Source organism: Ascaphus truei, unplaced genomic scaffold, assembly GCF_040206685.1.
Source record: "Ascaphus truei isolate aAscTru1 unplaced genomic scaffold, aAscTru1.hap1 HAP1_SCAFFOLD_1202, whole genome shotgun sequence".
NCBI classification, from domain to species: Eukaryota; Metazoa; Chordata; class Amphibia; order Anura; family Ascaphidae; genus Ascaphus; species Ascaphus truei.
The window spans coordinates 10,001-30,678 of NW_027454073.1; the positions used below are offsets into that span (position 1 = coordinate 10,001).

Consider the following 20,678-nt stretch of genomic DNA (forward strand, 5'->3'; position numbering starts at 1 on the left):
CCTCAGGCACACACACAGACCTTGCTGCTCCCCTCAGGCACACACACCTCGCTGCTCCCCTCAGGCACACACACCTTGCTACTCCCCTCAGGCACACACACCTCGCTGCTCCCCTCAGGCGCACACACACCTCGCTGCTCCCCTCAGGCGCACACACACCTCGCTGCTCCCCTCAGGCACACACACACACAGACCTCGCTGCTCCCCTCAGGCACACACACACACACCTCGCTGCTCCCCTCAGGCACACACACACCTCGCTGCTCCCCTCAGGCACACACACAGACCTTGCTGCTCCCCTCAGGCACACACACCTCGCTGCTCCCCTCAGGCACACACACCTTGCTACTCCCCTCAGGCACACACACCTCGCTGCTCCCCTCAGGCGCACACACACCTCGCTGCTCCCCTCAGGCGCACACACACCTCGCTGCTCCCCTCAGGCACACACACCTCGCTGCTCCCCTCAGGCACACACACCTCGCTGCTCCCCTCAGGCACACACACACCTCACTGCTCCCCTCAGGCACACACAGACCACGCTGCTCCCCTCAGGCACACACACACCTCACTGCTCCCCTCAGGCACACACACCTCGCTGCTCCCCTCAGGCACACACAGACCTCGCTGCTCCCCTCAGGCACACACACACACACCTCGCTGCTCCCCTCAGGCACACACACACCTCGCTGCTCCCCTCAGGCACACACACCTCGCTGCTCCCCTCAGGCACACACACACCTCGCTGCTCCCCTCAGGCACACACACACCTCGCTGCTCCCCTCAGGCACACACACACCTCGCTGCTCCCCTCAGGCACACACACACCTCGCTGCTCCCCTCAGGCACACACACACACCTCGCTGCTCCCCTCAGGCACACACGCAGACCTCGCTGCTCCCCTCAGGCACACACACACCTCACTGCTCCCCTCAGGCACACACACACCTCGCTGCTCCCCTCAGGCACACACACACCTCACTGCTCCCCTCAGGCACACACACACACCTCGCTGCTCCCCTCAGGCACACACACACACCTCGCTGCTCCCCTCAGGCACACACACACACCTCACTGCTCCCCTCAGTCCCAACCTCTCTAATGCTCACTATTTCATGTCACTGTCATTACAATGGAGAAGCCTCCAGAGTCTCCCCAACACTGTGTGTGTCTCGCCCAGGACAGATATCACTGTATGCATGATGCTGGTTGGCATTGCCCATGTCTCTCTGGATGTCGGAGGGTGGCAAAGCCTGTGTCTGTATGTCGGAGGGTGGCACTGCCCGTGTCTGTATGTCGGAGGGTGGCACTGCCCGTGTCTGTATGTCGGAGGGTGGCACTGCCCGTGTCTGTATGTCGGAGGGTGGCACTGCCCGTGTCTGTATGTCGGAGGGTGGCACTGCCCGTGTCTGGATGTCGGAGGGTGGCACTGCCCGTGTCTGTATGTCGGAGGGTGGCACTGCCCGTGTGCCTCTGGGTGCCGGAGGGTGGCACTGCCCGTGTGCCTCTGTATGTCGGAGGGTGGCACTGCCCGTGTCTGTATGTCGGAGGGTGGCACTGCCCGTGTCTGTATGTCGGAGGGTGGCACTGCCCGTGTCTATGTCGGAGGGTGGCACTGCCCGTGTGCCTCTGTATGTCGGAGGGTGGCACTGCCCGTGTGCCTCTGTATGTCGGAGGGTGGCACTGCCCGTGTGCCTCTGTATGTCGGAGGGTGGCACTGCCCGTGTCTGTATGTCGGAGGGTGGCACTGCTCGTGTGCCTCTGTATGTCGGAGGGTGGCACTGCCCGTGTCTATGTCGGAGGGTGGCACTGCCCGTGTCTGTATGTCGGAGGGTGGCACTGCCCGTGTCTGTATGTCGGAGGGTGGCACTGCCCGTGTGCCTCTGGATGTCGGAGGGTGGCACTGCCCGTGTCTGTATGTCGGAGGGTGGCACTGCCCGTGTCTGTATGTCGGAGGGTGGCACTGCCCGTGTCTGTATGTCGGAGGGTGGCACTGCCCGTGTCTGTATGTCGGAGGGTGGCACTGCCCGTGTGCCTCTGTATGTCGGAGGGTGGCACTGCCCGTGTGCCTCTGTATGTCGGAGGGTGGCACTGCCCGTGTCTGTATGTCGGAGGGTGGCACTGCCCGTGTGCCTCTGTATGTCGGAGGGTGGCACTGCCCGTGTGCCTCTGGATGCCGGAGGGTGGCACTGCCCGTGTGCCTCTGGATGCCGGAGGGTGGCACTGCCCGTGTGCCTCTGTATGTCGGAGGGTGGCACTGCCCGTGTCTGTATGTCGGAGGGTGGCACTGCCCGTGTCTATGTCGGAGGGTGGCACTGCCCGTGTGCCTCTGTATGTCGGAGGGTGGCACTGCCCGTGTCTGTATGTCGGAGGGTGGCACTGCCCGTGTCTGTATGTCGGAGGGTGGCACTGCCCGTGTGCCTCTGTATGTCGGAGGGTGGCACTGCCCGTGTCTATGTCGGAGGGTGGCACTGCCCGTGTCTGTATGTCGGAGGGTGGCACTGCCCGTGTCTGTATGTCGGAGGGTGGCACTGCCCGTGTCTGGATGTCGGAGGGTGGCACTGCCCGTGTCTGGATGCCGGAGGGTGGCACTGCCCGTGTGCCTCTGGATGCCGGAGGGTGGCACTGCCCGTGTGCCTCTGGATGCCGGAGGGTGGCACTGCCCGTGTGCCTCTGGATGCCGGAGGGTGGCACTGCCCGTGTGCCTCTGGATGCCGGAGGGTGGCACTGCCCGTGTGCCTCTGGATGCCGGAGGGTGGCACTGCCCGTGTGCCTCTGGATGCCGGAGGGTGGCACTGCCCGTGTCTCTGGATGCCGGAGGGTGGCACTGCCCGTGTCTGGATGCCGGAGGGTGGCACTGCCCGTGTGCCTCTGGGTGCCGGAGGGTGGCACTGCCCGTGTCTCTGGATAATGGGGGTGGCACTGCCCGTGTCTCTGGATAATGGGGGTGGCACTGCCCGTGTCTCTGGATAATGGGGGTGGCACTGCCCGTGTCTCTGGATAATGGGGGTGGCACTGCCCGTGTCTCTGGATAATGGGGGTGGCACTGCCCGTGTCTCTGGATAATGGGGGTGGCACTGCCCGTGTCTCTGGATAATGGGGGTGGCACTGCCCGTGTCTCTGGATAATGGGGGTGGCACTGCCCGTGTCTCTGGATAATGGGGGTGGCACTCGCATGTGCATGACGGGGGGTGGCACTGCCCACACTGGGTGCATGTTCTGCCCGTGCATGGATTGTCTGTGCGTGAGGAGAGCGCCTGTGCTCCCCGCTCTCACCCCCCGGAGGTGCATCAGGGGTAACACAGTTTGGGGAAGGTATCCTTCCAGCCTCCGGATTCAGTGGGTGCTTATACATGGGGGTCTCCCCTAACGCCTCATCTTGTGCCGGAGGGTTCGGGGGACTCCTGGCTGCCCTCCCAGCCGGTCTCCGGGGGCTCACTAGGCCGCAGCACAGAATCATGGGGGGGCTGCATTTCAGAGGGGCCGGCCTCGGAGGTGCTGGGTGAGGGGTGCTCAGGGAAGTTGGGGGGCTCTGAGGGGGTCGCTGACTGCATGATCTTCTGTCGCACCTCGCGGATCTTCAGCTGCAGACAGACCTTGGTGGGGAAGATGTCAGAGAAGCGAGACTGGAAAGTAGCCGTGGCCTGAGCTGGGGTCAGAGAAAGGGGGTCAGAGAAAGGGGGTCAGTCCCAAAACACACTGCACAACAACATCCCCGTCCCAACACACTGCACAACAACATCCCCGTCCCAACACACACTGCACAACAACATTCCCGTCCCAACACACGCTGCACAACAACATCCCCGTCCCAACACACACTGCACAACAACATCCCCGTCCCAAAACACACTGCACAACAACATCCCCGTCCCAACACACACTGCACAACAACATCCCCGTCCCAACACACACTGCACAACAACATCCCCGTCCCAACACACACTGCACAACAACATCCCCGTCCCAACACACACTGCACAACAACATCCCCGTCCCAACACACACTGCACAACAACATCCCCGTCCCAACACACACTGCACAACAACATTCCCGTCCCAACACACACTGCACAACAACATCCCCGTCCCAACACACACTGCACAACAACATCCCCGTCCCAACACACACTGCACAACAACATCCCCGTCCCAACACACACTGCACAACAACATCCCCGTCCCAACACACACTGCACAACAACATTCCCGTCCCAACACACACTGCACAACAACATCCCCGTCCCAACACACGCTGCACAACAACATCCCCGTCCCAACACACACTGCACAACAACATCCCCGTCCCAACACACGCTGCACAACATCCCCGTCCCAACACACACTGCACAACAACATCCCCGTCCCAACACACGCTGCACAACAACATCCCCGTCCCAACACACACTGCACAACAACATCCCCGTCCCAACACACACTGCACAACAACATCCCCGTCCCAACACACACTGCACAACAACATCCCCGTCCCAACACACACTGCACAACAACATCCCCGTCCCAACACACACTGCACAACAACATCCCCGTCCCAACACACGCTGCACAACAACATCCCCGTCCCAACACACACTGCACAACAACATCCCCGTCCCAACACACACTGCACAACAACATCCCCGTCCCAACACACACTGCACAACAACATCCCCGTCCCAACACACGCTGCACAACAACATCCCCGTCCCAACACACACTGCACAACAACATCCCCGTCCCAACACACACTGCACAACAACATCCCCGTCCCAACACACACTGCACAACAACATTCCCGTCCCAACACACACTGCACAACAACATTCCCGTCCCAACACACACTGCACAACAACATCCCCGTCCCAACACACACTGCACAACAACATCCCCGTCCCAACACACACTGCACAACAACATCCCCGTCCCAACACACGCTGCACAACAACATCCCCGTCCCAACACACACTGCACAACAACATCCCCGTCCCAACACACACTGCACAACAACATCCCCGTCCCAACACACACTGCACAACAACATCCCCGTCCCAACACACACTGCACAACAACATCCCCGTCCCAACACACACTGCACAACAACATCCCCGTCCCAACACACGCTGCACAACAACATCCCCGTCCCAACACACACTGCACAACAACATCCCCGTCCCAACACACGCTGCACAACAACATCCCCGTCCCAACACACACTGCACAACAACATCCCCGTCCCAACACACGCTGCACAACAACATCCCCGTCCCAACACACGCTGCACAACAACATCCCCGTCCCAACACACACTGCACAACAACATCCCCGTCCCAACACACACTGCACAACAACATCCCCGTCCCAACACACACTGCACAACAACATCCCCGTCCCAACACACGCTGCACAACAACATCCCCGTCCCAACACACACTGCACAACAACATCCCCGTCCCAACACACACTGCACAACAACATCCCCGTCCCAACACACACTGCACAACAACATCCCCGTCCCAACACACACTGCACAACAACATCCCCGTCCCAACACACACTGCACAACAACATCCCCGTCCCAACACACACTGCACAACAACATCCCCGTCCCAACACACACTGCACAACAACATCCCCGTCCCAACACACACTGCACAACAACATCCCCGTCCCAACACACACTGCACAACAACATCCCCGTCCCAACACACACTGCACAACAACATCCCCGTCCCAACACACACTGCACAACAACATCCCCGTCCCAACACACACTGCACAACAACATCCCCGTCCCAACACACGCTGCACAACAACATCCCCGTCCCAACACACACTGCACAACAACATCCCCGTCCCAACACACACTGCACAACAACATTCCTGTCCCAACACACACTGCACAACAACATCCCCGTCCCAACACACACTGCACAACAACATCCCCGTCCCAACACACGCTGCACAACAACATCCCCGTCCCAACACACACTGCACAACAACATCCCCGTCCCAACACACACTGCACAACAACATCCCCGTCCCAACACACACTGCACAACAACATTCCCGTCCCAACACACACTGCACAACATCATCCCCGTCCCAACACACACTGCACAACAACATCCCCGTCCCAACACACACTGCACAACAACATCCCCGTCCCAACACACACTGCACAACAACATCCCCGTCCCAACACACACTGCACAACAACATTCCTGTCCCAACACACACTGCACAACAACATCCCCGTCCCAACACACACTGCACAACAACATCCCCGTCCCAACACACGCTGCACAACAACATCCCCGTCCCAACACACACTGCACAACAACATCCCCGTCCCAACACACACTGCACAACAACATCCCCGTCCCAACACACACTGCACAACAACATCCCCGTCCCAACACACACTGCACAACAACATCCCCGTCCCAACACACACTGCACAACAACATCCCCGTCCCAACACACACTGCACAACAACATCCCCGTCCCAACACACACTGCACAACAACATCCCCGTCCCAACACACACTGCACAACAACATCCCCGTCCCAACACACACTGCACAACAACATCCCCGTCCCAACACACACTGCACAACAACATCCCCGTCCCAACACACACTGCACAACAACATCCCCGTCCCAACACACACTGCACAACAACATCCCCGTCCCAACACACACTGCACAACAACATCCCCGTCCCAACACACACTGCACAACAACATTCCCGTCCCAACACACACTGCACAACAACATCCCCGTCCCAACACACACTGCACAACAACATCCCCGTCCCAACACACACTGCACAACAACATCCCCGTCCCAACACACACTGCACAACAACATTCCCGTCCCAACACACACTGCACAACAACATCCCCGTCCCAACACACGCTGCACAACAACATTCCCGTCCCAACACACGCTGCACAACAACATTCCCGTCCCAACACACGCTGCACAACAACATCCCCGTCCCAACACACACTGCACAACAACATCCCCGTCCCAACACACACTGCACAACAACATCCCCGTCCCAACACACACTGCACAACAACATCCCCGTCCCAACACACACTGCACAACAACATCCCCGTCCCAACACACACTGCACAACAACATCCCCGTCCCAACACACACTGCACAACAACATCCCCGTCCCAACACACACTGCACAACAACATTCCCGTCCCAACACACACTGCACAACAACATCCCCGTCCCAACACACACTGCACAACAACATCCCCGTCCCAACACACACTGCACAACAACATCCCCGTCCCAACACACACACAACAACAACATCCCCGTCCCAACACACGCTGCACAACAACATCCCCGTCCCAACACACACTGCACAACAACATCCCCGTCCCAACACACGCTGCACAACAACATCCCCGTCCCAACACACACTGCACAACAACATCCCCGTCCCAACACACACTGCACAACAACATCCCCGTCCCAACACACGCTGCACAACAACATCCCCGTCCCAACACACACTGCACAACAACATCCCCGTCCCAACACACACTGCACAAGAACATTCCCGTCCCAACACACACTGCACAACAACATCCCCGTCCCAACACACACTGCACAACAACATCCCCGTCCCAACACACACTGCACAACAACATCCCCGTCCCAACACACACTGCACAACAACATCCCCGTCCCAACACACACTGCACAACAACATCCCCGTCCCAACACACACTGCACAACAACATCCCCGTCCCAACACACACTGCACAACAACATCCCCGTCCCAACACACACTGCACAACAACATTCCCGTCCCAACACACACTGCACAACAACATCCCCGTCCCAACACACGCTGCACAACAACATCCCCGTCCCAACACACGCTGCACAACAACATCCCCGTCCCAACACACACTGCACAACAACATCCCCGTCCCAACACACACTGCACAACAACATTCCCGTCCCAACACACACTGCACAACAACATCCCCGTCCCAACACACGCTGCACAACAACATCCCCGTCCCAACACACGCTGCACAACAACATCCCCGTCCCAACACACGCTGCACAACAACATCCCCGTCCCAACACACACTGCACAACAACATCCCCGTCCCAACACACACTGCACAACAACATCCCCGTCCCAACACACACTGCACAACAACATCCCCGTCCCAACACACACTGCACAACAACATCCCCGTCCCAACACACGCTGCACAACAACATCCCCGTCCCAACACACGCTGCACAACAACATCCCCGTCCCAACACACGCTGCACAACAACATCCCCGTCCCAACACACGCTGCACAACAACATCCCCGTCCCAACACACACTGCACAACAACATCCCCGTCCCAACACACACTGCACAACAACATCTCCGTCCCAACACACACTGCACAACAACATCTCCGTCCCAACACACGCTGCACAACAACATCCCCGTCCCAACACACACTGCACAACAACATCCCCGTCCCAACACACACTGCACAACAACATCCCCGTCCCAACACACACTGCACAACAACATCCCCGTCCCAACACACACTGCACAACAACATCCCCGTCCCAACACACACTGCACAACAACATCCCCGTCCCAACACACAATGCACAACAACATCCCCGTCCCAACACACGCTGCACAACAACATCCCCGTCCCAACACACACTGCACAACAACATCCCCGTCCCAACACACACTGCACAACAACATTCCCGTCCCAACACACACTGCACAACAACATCCCCGTCCCAACACACAATGCACAACAACATCCCCGTCCCAACACACGCTGCACAACAACATCCCCGTCCCAACACACACTGCACAACAACATCCCCGTCCCAACACACACTGCACAACAACATCCCCGTCCCAACACACGCTGCACAACAACATCCCCGTCCCAACACACACTGCACAACAACATCCCCGTCCCAACACACGCTGCACAACAACATCCCCGTCCCAACACACACTGCACAACAACATCCCCGTCCCAACACACACTGCACAACAACATCCCCGTCCCAACACACACTGCACAACAACATCCCCGTCCCAACACACACTGCACAACAACATCCCCGTCACAACACACACTGCACAACAACATCCCCGTCCCAACACACACTGCACAACAACATCCCCGTCCCAACACACACTGCACAACAACATTCCCGTCCCAACACACACTGCACAACAACATCCCCGTCCCAACACACACTGCACAACAACATCCCCGTCCCAACACACACTGCACAACAACATCCCCGTCCCAACACACGCTGCACAACAACATCCCCGTCCCAACACACACTGCACAACAACATCCCCGTCCCAACACACACTGCACAACAACATTCCCGTCCCAACACACACTGCACAACAACATCCCCGTCCCAACACACACTGCACAACAACATTCCTGTCCCAACACACGCTGCACAACAACATCCCCGTCCCAACACACACTGCACAACAACATCCCCGTCCCAACACACACTGCACAACAACATTCCCGTCCCAACACACACTGCACAACAACATTCCCGTCCCAACACACACTGCACAACATCATCCCCGTCCCAACACACACTGCACAACAACATCCCCGTCCCAACACACACTGCACAACAACATCCCCGTCCCAACACACACTGCACAACAACATCCCCGTCCCAACACACACTGCACAACAACATCCCCGTCCCAACACACACTGCACAACAACATCCCCGTCCCAACACACACTGCACAACAACATCCCCGTCCCAACACACACTGCACAACAACATCCCCGTCCCAACACACACTGCACAACAACATTCCCGTCCCAACACACACTGCACAACAACATCCCCGTCCCAACACACACTGCACAACAACATCCCCGTCCCAACACACACTGCACAACAACATCCCCGTCCCAACACACACTGCACAACAACATCCCCGTCCCAACACACACTGCACAACAACATCCCCGTCCCAACACACACTGCACAACAACATCCCCGTCCCAACACACGCTGCACAACAACATCCCCGTCCCAACACACACTGCACAACAACATTCCCGTCCCAACACACACTGCACAACAACATCCCCGTCCCAACACACACTGCACAACAACATCCCCGTCCCAACACACACTGCACAACAACATCCCCGTCCCAACACACACTGCACAACAACATCCCCGTCCCAACACACACTGCACAACAACATCCCCGTCCCAACACACACTGCACAACAACATCCCCGTCCCAACACACACTGCACAACAACATCCCCGTCCCAACACACACTGCACAACAACATCCCCGTCCCAACACCACAACACACATTCTACAAACTGGAGGGAACGAGTGGGATGAGATCAATACATAACAGCACGCGCGCGCACACACACACACACACGCGCGCGCCCCCTCTCCCTGCGCGTCTCACAGGATGGGAAGAAGCCGTGCTCCTGGAACAGCTGCATCACCAGCGCGCGTCTCTGGTCCAAAGTCCGACGCAGAGACGAGTACGGAACCTTATCATACTCCATCTCTGCCAGCATATCCTCCGCCTCACTGCCTGCGGGGGAGAGATGGGGAGGTGTGACGCTGCAACACTGCCGCCCCTCATGGGTCCCATGGAAGCTGACCGTGGTGCTGGGGATGGTCCCTACCTGTCCTCTCGAAGGTGAAGATGTCGCCCTCGCACTTGGCGCTCTTCGGGGTGTTGGGCTCGGAGCTGCAGCTGGAGCGTCTCCTCATCTTTCTCTTGGGAGAGATGGGATCTTCTGTGGAGGAGTCCAGGTCTGCGGGAAGAGAACAGACTGTGACCTCTGACCCCGCCGCAGGAAGCGAACTGGCCATGACCTCCGACCCCGCCGTTGGAAGAGAACAGACCGTGACCTCCAACCCCGCTGCGGGAAGAGAAAGACCGTGACCTCCGACCCCGCCAAGAGAACTGGCTGTGACCTCCGACCCCGCCGCGGCAAGAGAACAGACTGTGACCTCCGACCCCGCCGCAGGAAGTGAACTGGCCATGACCTCCAACCCCGCCGTTGGAAGAGAACAGACTGTGACCTCCGACCCCGCCGCACGAAGAGAACTGGCTGTGACCTCCGACCCCGCCGCAGGAAGAGAACTGGCTGTGACTTCCGACCCCGCCACGGGAAGAGAACAGACCGTGACCTCCGACCCCACCGCAAGAAGAGAACTGGCTTTGACCTCCGACCCCGCCGCAAGAAGAGAACTGGCTGTGACCTCCGACCCCGCCGCAAGAAGAGAACTGGCTTTGACCTCCGACCCCGCCGCAAGGAGAGAACTGGCTGTGACCTCCGACCCCGCCGCAGGAAGAGAACTGGCTGTGACCTCCGACCCCGCTGCAGGACCCCACAATCTGCCCCCTCACACAGATATATATACGGGGGTACCTGTGGAGTTTTTGCGTTTCTTGCGGTAGCTGCCCAGGATGGCGCGGGGAGAGGTGGCGAGAGACTGCAGCGTGGGCGAGGGTAGCACCTCCTCCGGCTTAAACTCCGGGAGCTCAGCAAAGCGCTCCTCAAAGTCTGCTTCCGACAGGACCCTGCTGAGAGAGACAGCGAGAGCAGTCAGGGGAGGGAGCGGTCACATGGCGGGGAGGAGAGCAGGCAGGGGGAGGGAGCAGTCACATGGCGGGGAGGAGAGCAGTCAGGGGAGGGAGCAGTCACATGGCGGGGAGGAGAGCAGTCAGGGGAGGGAGCAGTCACATGGCGGGGAGGAGAGCAGGCAGGGGGAGGGAGCAGTCACATGGCGGGGAGGAGAGCAGTCAGGGGAGGGAGCAGTCACATGGCGGGGAGGAGAGCAGGCAGCAAAGCGCTCCTCAAAGTCTGCTTCCGACAGGACCCTGCTGAGAGAGACAGCGAGAGCAGTCAGGGGAGGGAGCAGTCACATGGCGGGGAGGAGAGCAGTCAGGGGAGGGAGCAGTCACATGGCGGGGAGGAGAGCAGGCAGGGGGAGGGAGCAGTCACATGGCGGGGAGGAGAGCAGTCAGGGGAGGGAGCAGTCACATGGCGGGGAGGAGAGCAGGCAGGGGGAGGGAGCAGTCACATGGCGGGGAGGAGAGCAGGCAGCAAAGCGCTCCTCAAAGTCTGCTTCCGACAGGGCCCTGCTGAGAGAGACAGCGAGAGCAGTCAGGGGGAGGGAGCAGTCACATGGCGGGGAGGAGAGCAGGCAGGGGGAGGGAGCAGTCACATGGCGGGGAGGAGAGCAGGCAGCAAAGCGCTCCTCAAAGTCTGCTTCCGACAGGACCCTGCTGAGAGAGACAGCGAGAGCAGTCAGGGGAGGGAGCGGTCACATGGCGGGGAGGAGAGCAGGCAGGGGGAGGGAGCAGTCACATGGCGGGGAGGAGAGCAGTCAGGGGAGGGAGCAGTCACATGGCGGGGAGGAGAGCAGGCAGCAAAGCGCTCCTCAAAGTCTGCTTCCGACAGGACCCTGCTGAGAGAGACAGCGAGAGCAGTCAGGGGGAGGGAGCGGTCACATGGCGGGGAGGAGAGCAGTCAGGGGAGGGAGCAGTCACATGGCGGGGAGGAGAGCAGTCAGGGGAGGGAGCAGTCACATGGCGGGGAGGAGAGCAGGCAGGGGAGGGAGCAGTCACATGGCGGGGAGGAGAGCAGGCAGCAAAGCGCTCCTCAAAGTCTGCTTCCGACAGGACCCTGCTGAGAGAGACAGCGAGAGCAGTCAGGGGAGGGAGCGGTCACATGGCGGGGAGGAGAGCAGGCAGGGGGAGGGAGCAGTCACATGGCGGGGAGGAGAGCAGGCAGGGGAGGGAGCGGTCACATGGCGGGGAGGAGAGCAGTCAGGGGAGGGAGCAGTCACATGGCGGGGAGGAGAGCAGGCAGGGGGAGGGAGCAGTCACATGGCGGGGAGGAGAGCAGGCAGGGGAGGGAGCGGTCACATGGCGGGGAGGAGAGCAGTCAGGGGAGGGAGCAGTCACATGGCGGGGAGGAGAGCAGGCAGGGGGAGGGAGCAGTCACATGGCGGGGAGGAGAGCAGTCAGGGGAGGGAGCAGTCACATGGCGGGGAGGAGAGCAGGCAGGGGGAGGGAGCAGTCACATGGCGGGGAGGAGAGCAGGCAGCAAAGCGCTCCTCAAAGTCTGCTTCCGACAGGACCCTGCTGAGAGAGACAGCGAGAGCAGTCAGGGGAGGGAGCAGTCACATGGCGGGGAGGAGAGCAGGCAGGGGGAGGGAGCAGTCACATGGCGGGGAGGAGAGCAGTCAGGGGAGGGAGCAGTCACATGGCGGGGAGGAGAGCAGGCAGGGGGAGGGAGCAGTCACATGGCGGGGAGGAGAGCAGGCAGCAAAGTGCTCCTCAAAGTCTGCTTCCGACAGGGCCCTGCTGAGAGAGACAGCGAGAGCAGTCAGGGGAGGGAGCAGTCACATGGCGGGGAGGAGAGCAGGCAGGGGGAGGGAGCAGTCACATGGCGGGGAGGAGAGCAGGCAGGGGGAGGGAGCAGTCACATGGCGGGGAGGAGAGCAGGCAGGGGAGGGAGCAGTCACATGGCGGGGAGGAGAGCAGTCAGGGGAGGGAGCAGTCACATGGCGGGGAGGAGAGCAGGCAGGGGGAGGGAGCAGTCACATGGCGGGGAGGAGAGCAGGCAGCAAAGTGCTCCTCAAAGTCTGCTTCCGACAGGGCCCTGCTGAGAGAGACAGCGAGAGCAGTCAGGGGGAGGGAGCGGTCACATGGCGGGGAGGAGAGCAGGCAGGGGAGGGAGCGGTCACATGGCGGGGAGGAGAGCAGTCAGGGGAGGGAGCAGTCACATGGCGGGGAGGAGAGCAGGCAGCAAAGCGCTCCTCAAAGTCTGCTTCCGACAGGGCCCTGCTGAGAGAGACAGCGAGAGCAGTCAGGGGGAGGGAGCAGTCACATGGCGGGGAGGAGAGCAGGCAGGGGAGGGAGCGGTCACATGGCGGGGAGGAGAGCAGTCAGGGGAGGGAGCAGTCACATGGCGGGGAGGAGAGCAGGCAGCAAAGCGCTCCTCAAAGTCTGCTTCCGACAGGGCCCTGCTGAGAGAGACAGCGAGAGCAGTCAGGGGAGGGAGCAGTCACATGGCGGGGAGGAGAGCAGTCAGGGGAGGGAGCAGTCACATGGCGGGGAGGAGAGCAGGCAGCAAAGCGCTCCTCAAAGTCTGCTTCCGACAGGGCCCTGCTGAGAGAGACAGCGAGAGCAGTCAGGGGGAGGGAGCAGTCACATGGCGGGGAGGAGAGCAGGCAGGGGGAGGGAGCAGTCACATGGCGGGGAGGAGAGCAGGCAGGGGAGGGAGCGGTCACATGGCGGGGAGGAGAGCAGTCAGGGGGAGGGAGCAGTCACATGGTGGGGAGAGCACTGGCGGTGGGGAGGAAAGCAGTCCTGTGGCGGGGGAGAGCAGTCCCGTGGCGGGGGAGGGCAGTCCCGTGGCGGGGAGGGCAGTCCCGTGGCGGGGGAGGGCAGTCCCGTGGCGGGGGAGAGCAGTCCCGTGGCGGGGGAGAGCAGTCCCGTGGCGGGGGAGAGCAGTCCCGTGGCGGGGGAGAGCAGTCCCGTGGCGGGGGAGGGCAGTCCCGTGGCGGGGAGGGCAGTCCCGTGGCGGGGGAGGGCAGTCCCGTGGCGGGGGAGAGCAGTCCCGTGGCGGGGGAGAGCAGTCCCGTGGCGGGGGAGAGCAGTCCCGTGGCGGGGGAGGGCAGTCCCGTGGCGGGGGAGAGCAGTCCCGTGGCAGGGAGGGCAGGTCAGTGGGAGGCGTGAGGGGCGTATGCCGGGCCACCTTCCTGCAGGACTCACTTGTCCACAGAGTCGAACGTTTTCTTCAGGGGAGGCGGTCGGACCTTCACTTTCTTGGCGGGGACTTCCTTCCTGTCCAGAGCCTCAGAAGAGGGGCCGGGGGCGCTGGCTTGGTCTGAGACGGGGAGCTGAGGGGCCGACGGGGCGCTGGCTGGGTCTGGACGGCTGTCCGGGGCGGCGAGTCTCCAGTCTGAGGAATACTGACCAGAGACACACACGTCACACGCAGAACACACGATTACCCTCCCAGCTTGTATGTTCTATAGTCGGCGGGCGTCAGACAGTTACCCCAGCCTCCTTCTTGCCCCCGCTCGGGGTGGGTGAGTGTAAGGACTCCCTCTGGTCATCGGTGAGCACGGTGGCTCCGGTCTGCAGAGGGGACGCCGCATTCCTCTCCTCCGTGGCGCTCTTTGCCCAAACCTCTGCCGCCGTCAGCCTCGGCTTCCCCTGCGTGGGGTCTCGGGAGGGCGGGAAGGGGCTCCCTGGGTCCGTGGGGGAGGGGGTCTCCTCGCGGAGGGGGAGGGGAGAGGGGCGGGGGGCACTGCGCACACATGGGGAGGGAGAGCTCGCTTCGTACGACCCCACCGGGATGCTAGCGATGGCAGCTTTCACTTTCTGGGGGGGCTTCGGCAGGTTCCGTGGGGACTTGGGGGTCGCCAGACTGAATGTGACAGAGGCAGCTGAGGGGGACAGAGAGTGACGTACATGTGGGATTAAATACGTTATGTGAGTGCGCTGGAAGCAGTGTTTTTCCATATACACACAGTGTATTATACACACACCCTCCCCATATATACAGCCCCCCATATACACACACACCCTCCCCATATATACAGCCCCCCATATACACACACACACCCTCCCCATATATACAGCCCCCCATATACACACACTGTATCATACACACACCCTCCCCATATATACAGCCCCCCATATACACACACACACCCTACCCATATATACAGCCCCCATATACACACACACCCTCCCCATATATACAGCCCCCCATATACACACACACACACACCCTCCCCATATATACAGCCCCCCATATACACACTGTATCATACACACACCCTCCCCATATATACAGCCCCCCATATACACACTGTATCATACACACACCCTCCCCATATACAGTGGTGTGAAAAAGAAAGTGCACCCTCTTTGAATTCTATGGTTTTACATATCAGGGAATAATAACAATCATCTGTTCCTTAGCAGGTCTTAAAATTAGAACCTCAGATGCACAACAACACATGACATATTACACCGTGTGTGTGTACACATGACATATTAGTGTGTGTGTGTGTACACATGACATATTACACCGTGTGTCATGGAACAAGAACCACATTTCTGACTCACCCCCCTCTCTCCTTTGCAGCTTCTGCCTGTCAGATTTTATTCCCAGCTGCATGGAGTCTGCACACACATACTGTGCCTGTGTGACATGTAACAATGTTGCACTCCTTGCCTGCGAGCATGGAATCAGTGAGCTGCTACTGCAGTTTCTGAGATCCTCACCAGAATGGGCTAGTCTGCCCCCCCTCCTGTTTGTTCAGACATGGTCTGCCCCTAGACTATTCCTTTACCCACACTGCACCTCACTTCCTTTTCCACCCTGGAGACAGTGAGTAAAAAGAACCCCTTCTCTGTTTATCCCCCATGGTGAGGCCATCTCTTTTTACCGGTTTCTAACTAATAATCACCAATACACACCATCCACAAGTATCTGTATCCTGCTGCCTTTTCCCAATAAAGTGGAGGAAATATTACAGGGCTTGGAGTGATTTAAAAGGGAACTTTAAAAGGGAACTGTGTTAATGCTATCGGGAGCCATTCATACATCAAATGTGTCCCTGGCTTCAGAAAAGTAAAAAGAGGACCGTGTGCCTTGGGGACACACACAGAGGAGCTGCTACCCACAGCCTTTATGCTAAAGTACAAGCCTGCAACCTTACAAACAAGCAAGCAGCTTACACAGCAAACTGCACGCAGCCTGCAGCCTTAACAGACAAGCAGCAGCCTACACTGCACAGCAGCCTTGCAACATACAGTGCTTCTTACACAAACCTAACTGCCTTTCTCTGCCTGACTCCACCCTCTGCACAGCCCTACAGTGAGGAGCCACCTTCCCACCTACCCCTGCGCACGTTCCCACGGCCAGCGCCATCAAGGTCCACGCTGCCGGACACCCGCCAGGACACGGGTCAGAGCCAACGGACACCTGTGAGTACAGCTACCCCTACGCTGCACGCTGCAGGACACCGCTCGGCATCATCTGAGACAGACGCCCATCGCTGACAAGGTAAAAAGACCGCACGCCACACGCACTGGCAAAAGGCCTATACACACCTACAGCATGGCAGAACTCAGAGCCTCACCAGACATCACACAGGAAAGCGATCAATCAGACACAGAGAACGCCGCGCAACCGCAACAGGCGCAGGCAGGCGCAAGGCCCAAACGGACAGTCACACTGACACAAAAGGCCCGCGAAAAATATGAGACTGACATTGAAGCGCACCGCGCCAAATTAGAGTTGGCCTGGGAAACAACCGCACTTGGGGTATGCAATGTCGCCGGCGCTGGCAATTCTGTACAACAGCTCGAGCAGGCAATAACTCAATTAAAGATAGATCACGCACGCTACCAAAGACTGTCAGAGGCATACGTCACTTACCTGGCCTGGGCTAACACCGGCGAAAGCCTGCAAGAAAGGGACTTACAGCTCAATATTGACTTGACACGTGACAGCCGCGTGCGAACCTCTATCACGGAAGCCGAGAGTAAGAGGAAAGACCTTTTGCTGGAAACTGCATCACAGCGCTCCGGCACATCCAGACACTCATCAAGGTCAGCAAGATCAGCACAATCCAACGCGTCCAGCGCAAGCGCAAATGCTACCAAGGCGCGAGCCACCGCAGAGGCCGCACGTGCCAGGGCCGAATATGGTCGAAGAGAGGCAGCCGTAAGGGCAGAAAAGGCGCGCATAGAAGAGGAGGAGCAGGTCGCCGCCACCGCCTCCGCTGCCAATGCCGCCGCCGCTGCTACCACCGCCGCTGCCAATGCGCGTAGAAAGGCCGAATTAGACGCGGATCTAGAGGCTCTAAGCAAAGAAGAGGACGCCGCTGCCGCCATAGCCCAAGCCGAAGTCCTAGAAGCAGCTGCGAGACAGGACGGCGAGGAGCTACCGTACAGACGGATAGCCTCAGAGGATCCAGCCCGACGCACTGAAGACTACGTAAGGAGCCTCTTCAGCGTAAACACCAGCGCATCATCTCAACACGGAGGGAGTGACACCACAGACAACGAAGACTCGCTAGGACCGCGAGGAGAAGATGCTGCTCCATCAATGGCACATGCTGCCTGGGATAGCCACAGCCGCAACAGTGATCCACACGCCAGCGCGCACACGGATGCACCACAACAGGCTCGCAATCCAGGTACACCCACGCGGGAGAAAACAGCCCCTCACACTAGCCAGCAGCCATCACGCGTCCACGCCAAGGAAGAGGCGACCGCACAGACCGTCCCAGCAACTACCTCAGAACGGGACAAACACGCCGATGCCTCAGGTCTGACGGACATAGCCAAGTACATGATCCGGCGCGACCTGGTACAAGCAGGGCTCATCTGCTTCGATGACCGCCCTGAGAACTACCGGACGTGGAAGTTCACGTTCAAAGACGCAATCCACAGCTTGGACTTCTCAGCAAGGGAAGAGCTCAACCTGTTAGTCAAGTTCCTGGGGCACAATTCCAGAGAGTACGCAAAAAGACTGCGGGCAGCGAACGCGCATCAACCCCAAGTAGGTCTGGACCTAGTGTGGGAAAGGCTGGAAGAATCCTACGGCAGCCCCGAAGCGGTTGAGGATTCGCTCTTCAAAAGAGTCGAAAGCTTCCCCAAGATCACAACTAAAGACTACTCGAAGTTACGAGATCTTGGAGACCTGCTGCAAGAACTGCAGTTCGCAAGGAAAGACCATTCCTTAATAGGTCTCAACATCCTAGACTCAGCTCGTGGAGTGAGACCCATCCTGGAGAAGCTACCCTTCAACCTCCAAGAAAAATGGATCTCACAAGGCTCCAAATACAAAAGGGAGAAGCAAGTCGTCTACCCCCCATTCTCAGTTTTCTTGAGCTTCATTCGCGAAGCAGCAAGGACGAGGAACGACCCCAGCTTCTTCTTAGGTGCTCAAACCACATACAGTGCAAGCAGCCTGAGGAACGAGACACCAGCGACGAGATATGGTAACCCCCAAACACCCATCTCGACCCGCAGGACGGATGTACCTCCCACGACCCAAACTACTCCCGATCAGTCGGTCGCCGGAGACAAGGAACCAAGGGACCCAAACAAGGAATGTCCCATACACAAGAAGCCACACCCACTCAACAAGTGCTTTGGGTTCAGGATGAAGTCCCTAGAGGAACGCAAGAGGTTACTTGGAGAATTCGGAGTTTGCTTCAAGTGCTGCGGTTCCACGACTCACCTAGCCAGGGACTGTAAGGAAGAGATCAAATGCACAGTGTACGAGAGTGACAAGCACGTGACAGCGTTACACCCAGAGGCGATGACACTCCACCAACTCAAGAACCCATCCTCCGTAGCGGAGCATGGCGGGGAGAAAGAAGAAGGAGAGTCAACATCAGTCACATCTCAGCGCACTGAGGTATGCGGAAAAGAAGGTGACAAAATGTCCTGCTCCAAAATATGCCTTGTCGCAGTGCACCCCCAGGGACAACCTGAGAAGGCTATTCGGATGTACGCAATCCTCGACGACCAGAGCAACCGATCGCTGGTCAGGTCAGAGTTCTTCGACATGTTTAACATACAAGACGGTGCTTCTCTTTACACTCTTAGAACGTGTGCAGGACGAATGGAGACCACAGGGAGAAGAGTGAATGGCTACACCATATGCTCAATAGACAGCAAAGTGAACATGCCCCTTCCCACACTCATCGAGTGCAACCACATGGCCAAAAACAGGGACGAGATTCCCACACCAGACGTGGCACTCCATTACCCCCACCTCAAAGGAATAGCCAACCACATCCGGCCTGTAGAACAAGGCGCCAAGATCCTGCTGCTGCTCGGTAGGGACATCATGAGGGTACATAAAGTCCGTAAACAGCATAACGGACCCCACAACGCGCCATACGCCCAAAGATTTGACCTAGGATGGGTGATAGTGGGCAACTCGTGCACCAACAAAGAGCACGGGCAAGACTACGTTGATGCCCGCAGAACAGTGGTGACAGAATGTGGACACACATCTCTCTCTGAACCATGTCTTGGCCATCTCCAAGTGACCGAAGGGCCAAGTGAAGAGAAGAGACAAGGTCATACCCCTGAGATCAACAAAAACATCCACACATCGGGGGGATGTGACAATGGCCTGGGATGCTCAGCAGTCCAGACAGCTAAGGATGATGAGTCGATTCCACCGAAGGAAGAAGGTAACCTCCCAAAGGTGACCGACAAAGCGATCGTCCAAAAGGCAATAAACAATCAAACGGTCCTCTCGCGAGCAATGGCACGGCTAAGACGTACAGTTGTTCCTCTCCATAGAGTATCAAGCGACAAAGCAGCCAGCTGCCACGGCTGGCATAGCCGCCAAAGATTGCGCCCCACAGGTGAAGCTACAGTGTCAAAAAGACTGTCCTCTCACACGTCTAAAAAGAGACAGCCACAGAGACATTTCATAAAGGGATTTACTAGAGCAAAAGAGACTGTTCTTCGTTACGTCCAGGGAGAAAATAACCTCCCGATGGCAGTTAACAAAGAGACACAAAAGCGTTTAACCAAACTACCGGGAGATGTTCTCGTGCAAGA

General features: G+C 58.6%; 2 protein-coding genes across 2 annotated transcripts in view; both read right to left on the reverse strand.

Annotated features, from left to right (window-relative positions):
* Nucleotides 1-3,231, reverse strand: part of LOC142475384 (uncharacterized) — a 7,734-nt gene extending 4,503 nt beyond the window's left edge. The window contains exon 1 of the mRNA XM_075581299.1: nt 2,604-3,231. Coding sequence (XP_075437414.1) covers nt 2,604-3,231 — 628 coding nt within the window. The remainder of the gene's footprint in view (nt 1-2,603) is intronic.
* LOC142475385 (protein capicua homolog) overlaps nt 3,230-20,678 on the reverse strand; it is a 92,075-nt gene continuing 74,626 nt past the window's right edge. The window contains exons 9-14 of the mRNA XM_075581300.1: nt 15,126-15,517; nt 14,838-15,037; nt 11,482-11,636; nt 10,729-10,860; nt 10,503-10,634; nt 3,230-3,649 (exon numbers count right to left, since the gene is read on the reverse strand). Coding sequence (XP_075437415.1) covers nt 3,375-3,649; nt 10,503-10,634; nt 10,729-10,860; nt 11,482-11,636; nt 14,838-15,037; nt 15,126-15,517 — 1,286 coding nt within the window. The 3' untranslated portion in view covers nt 3,230-3,374. The remainder of the gene's footprint in view (nt 3,650-10,502; nt 10,635-10,728; nt 10,861-11,481; nt 11,637-14,837; nt 15,038-15,125; nt 15,518-20,678) is intronic.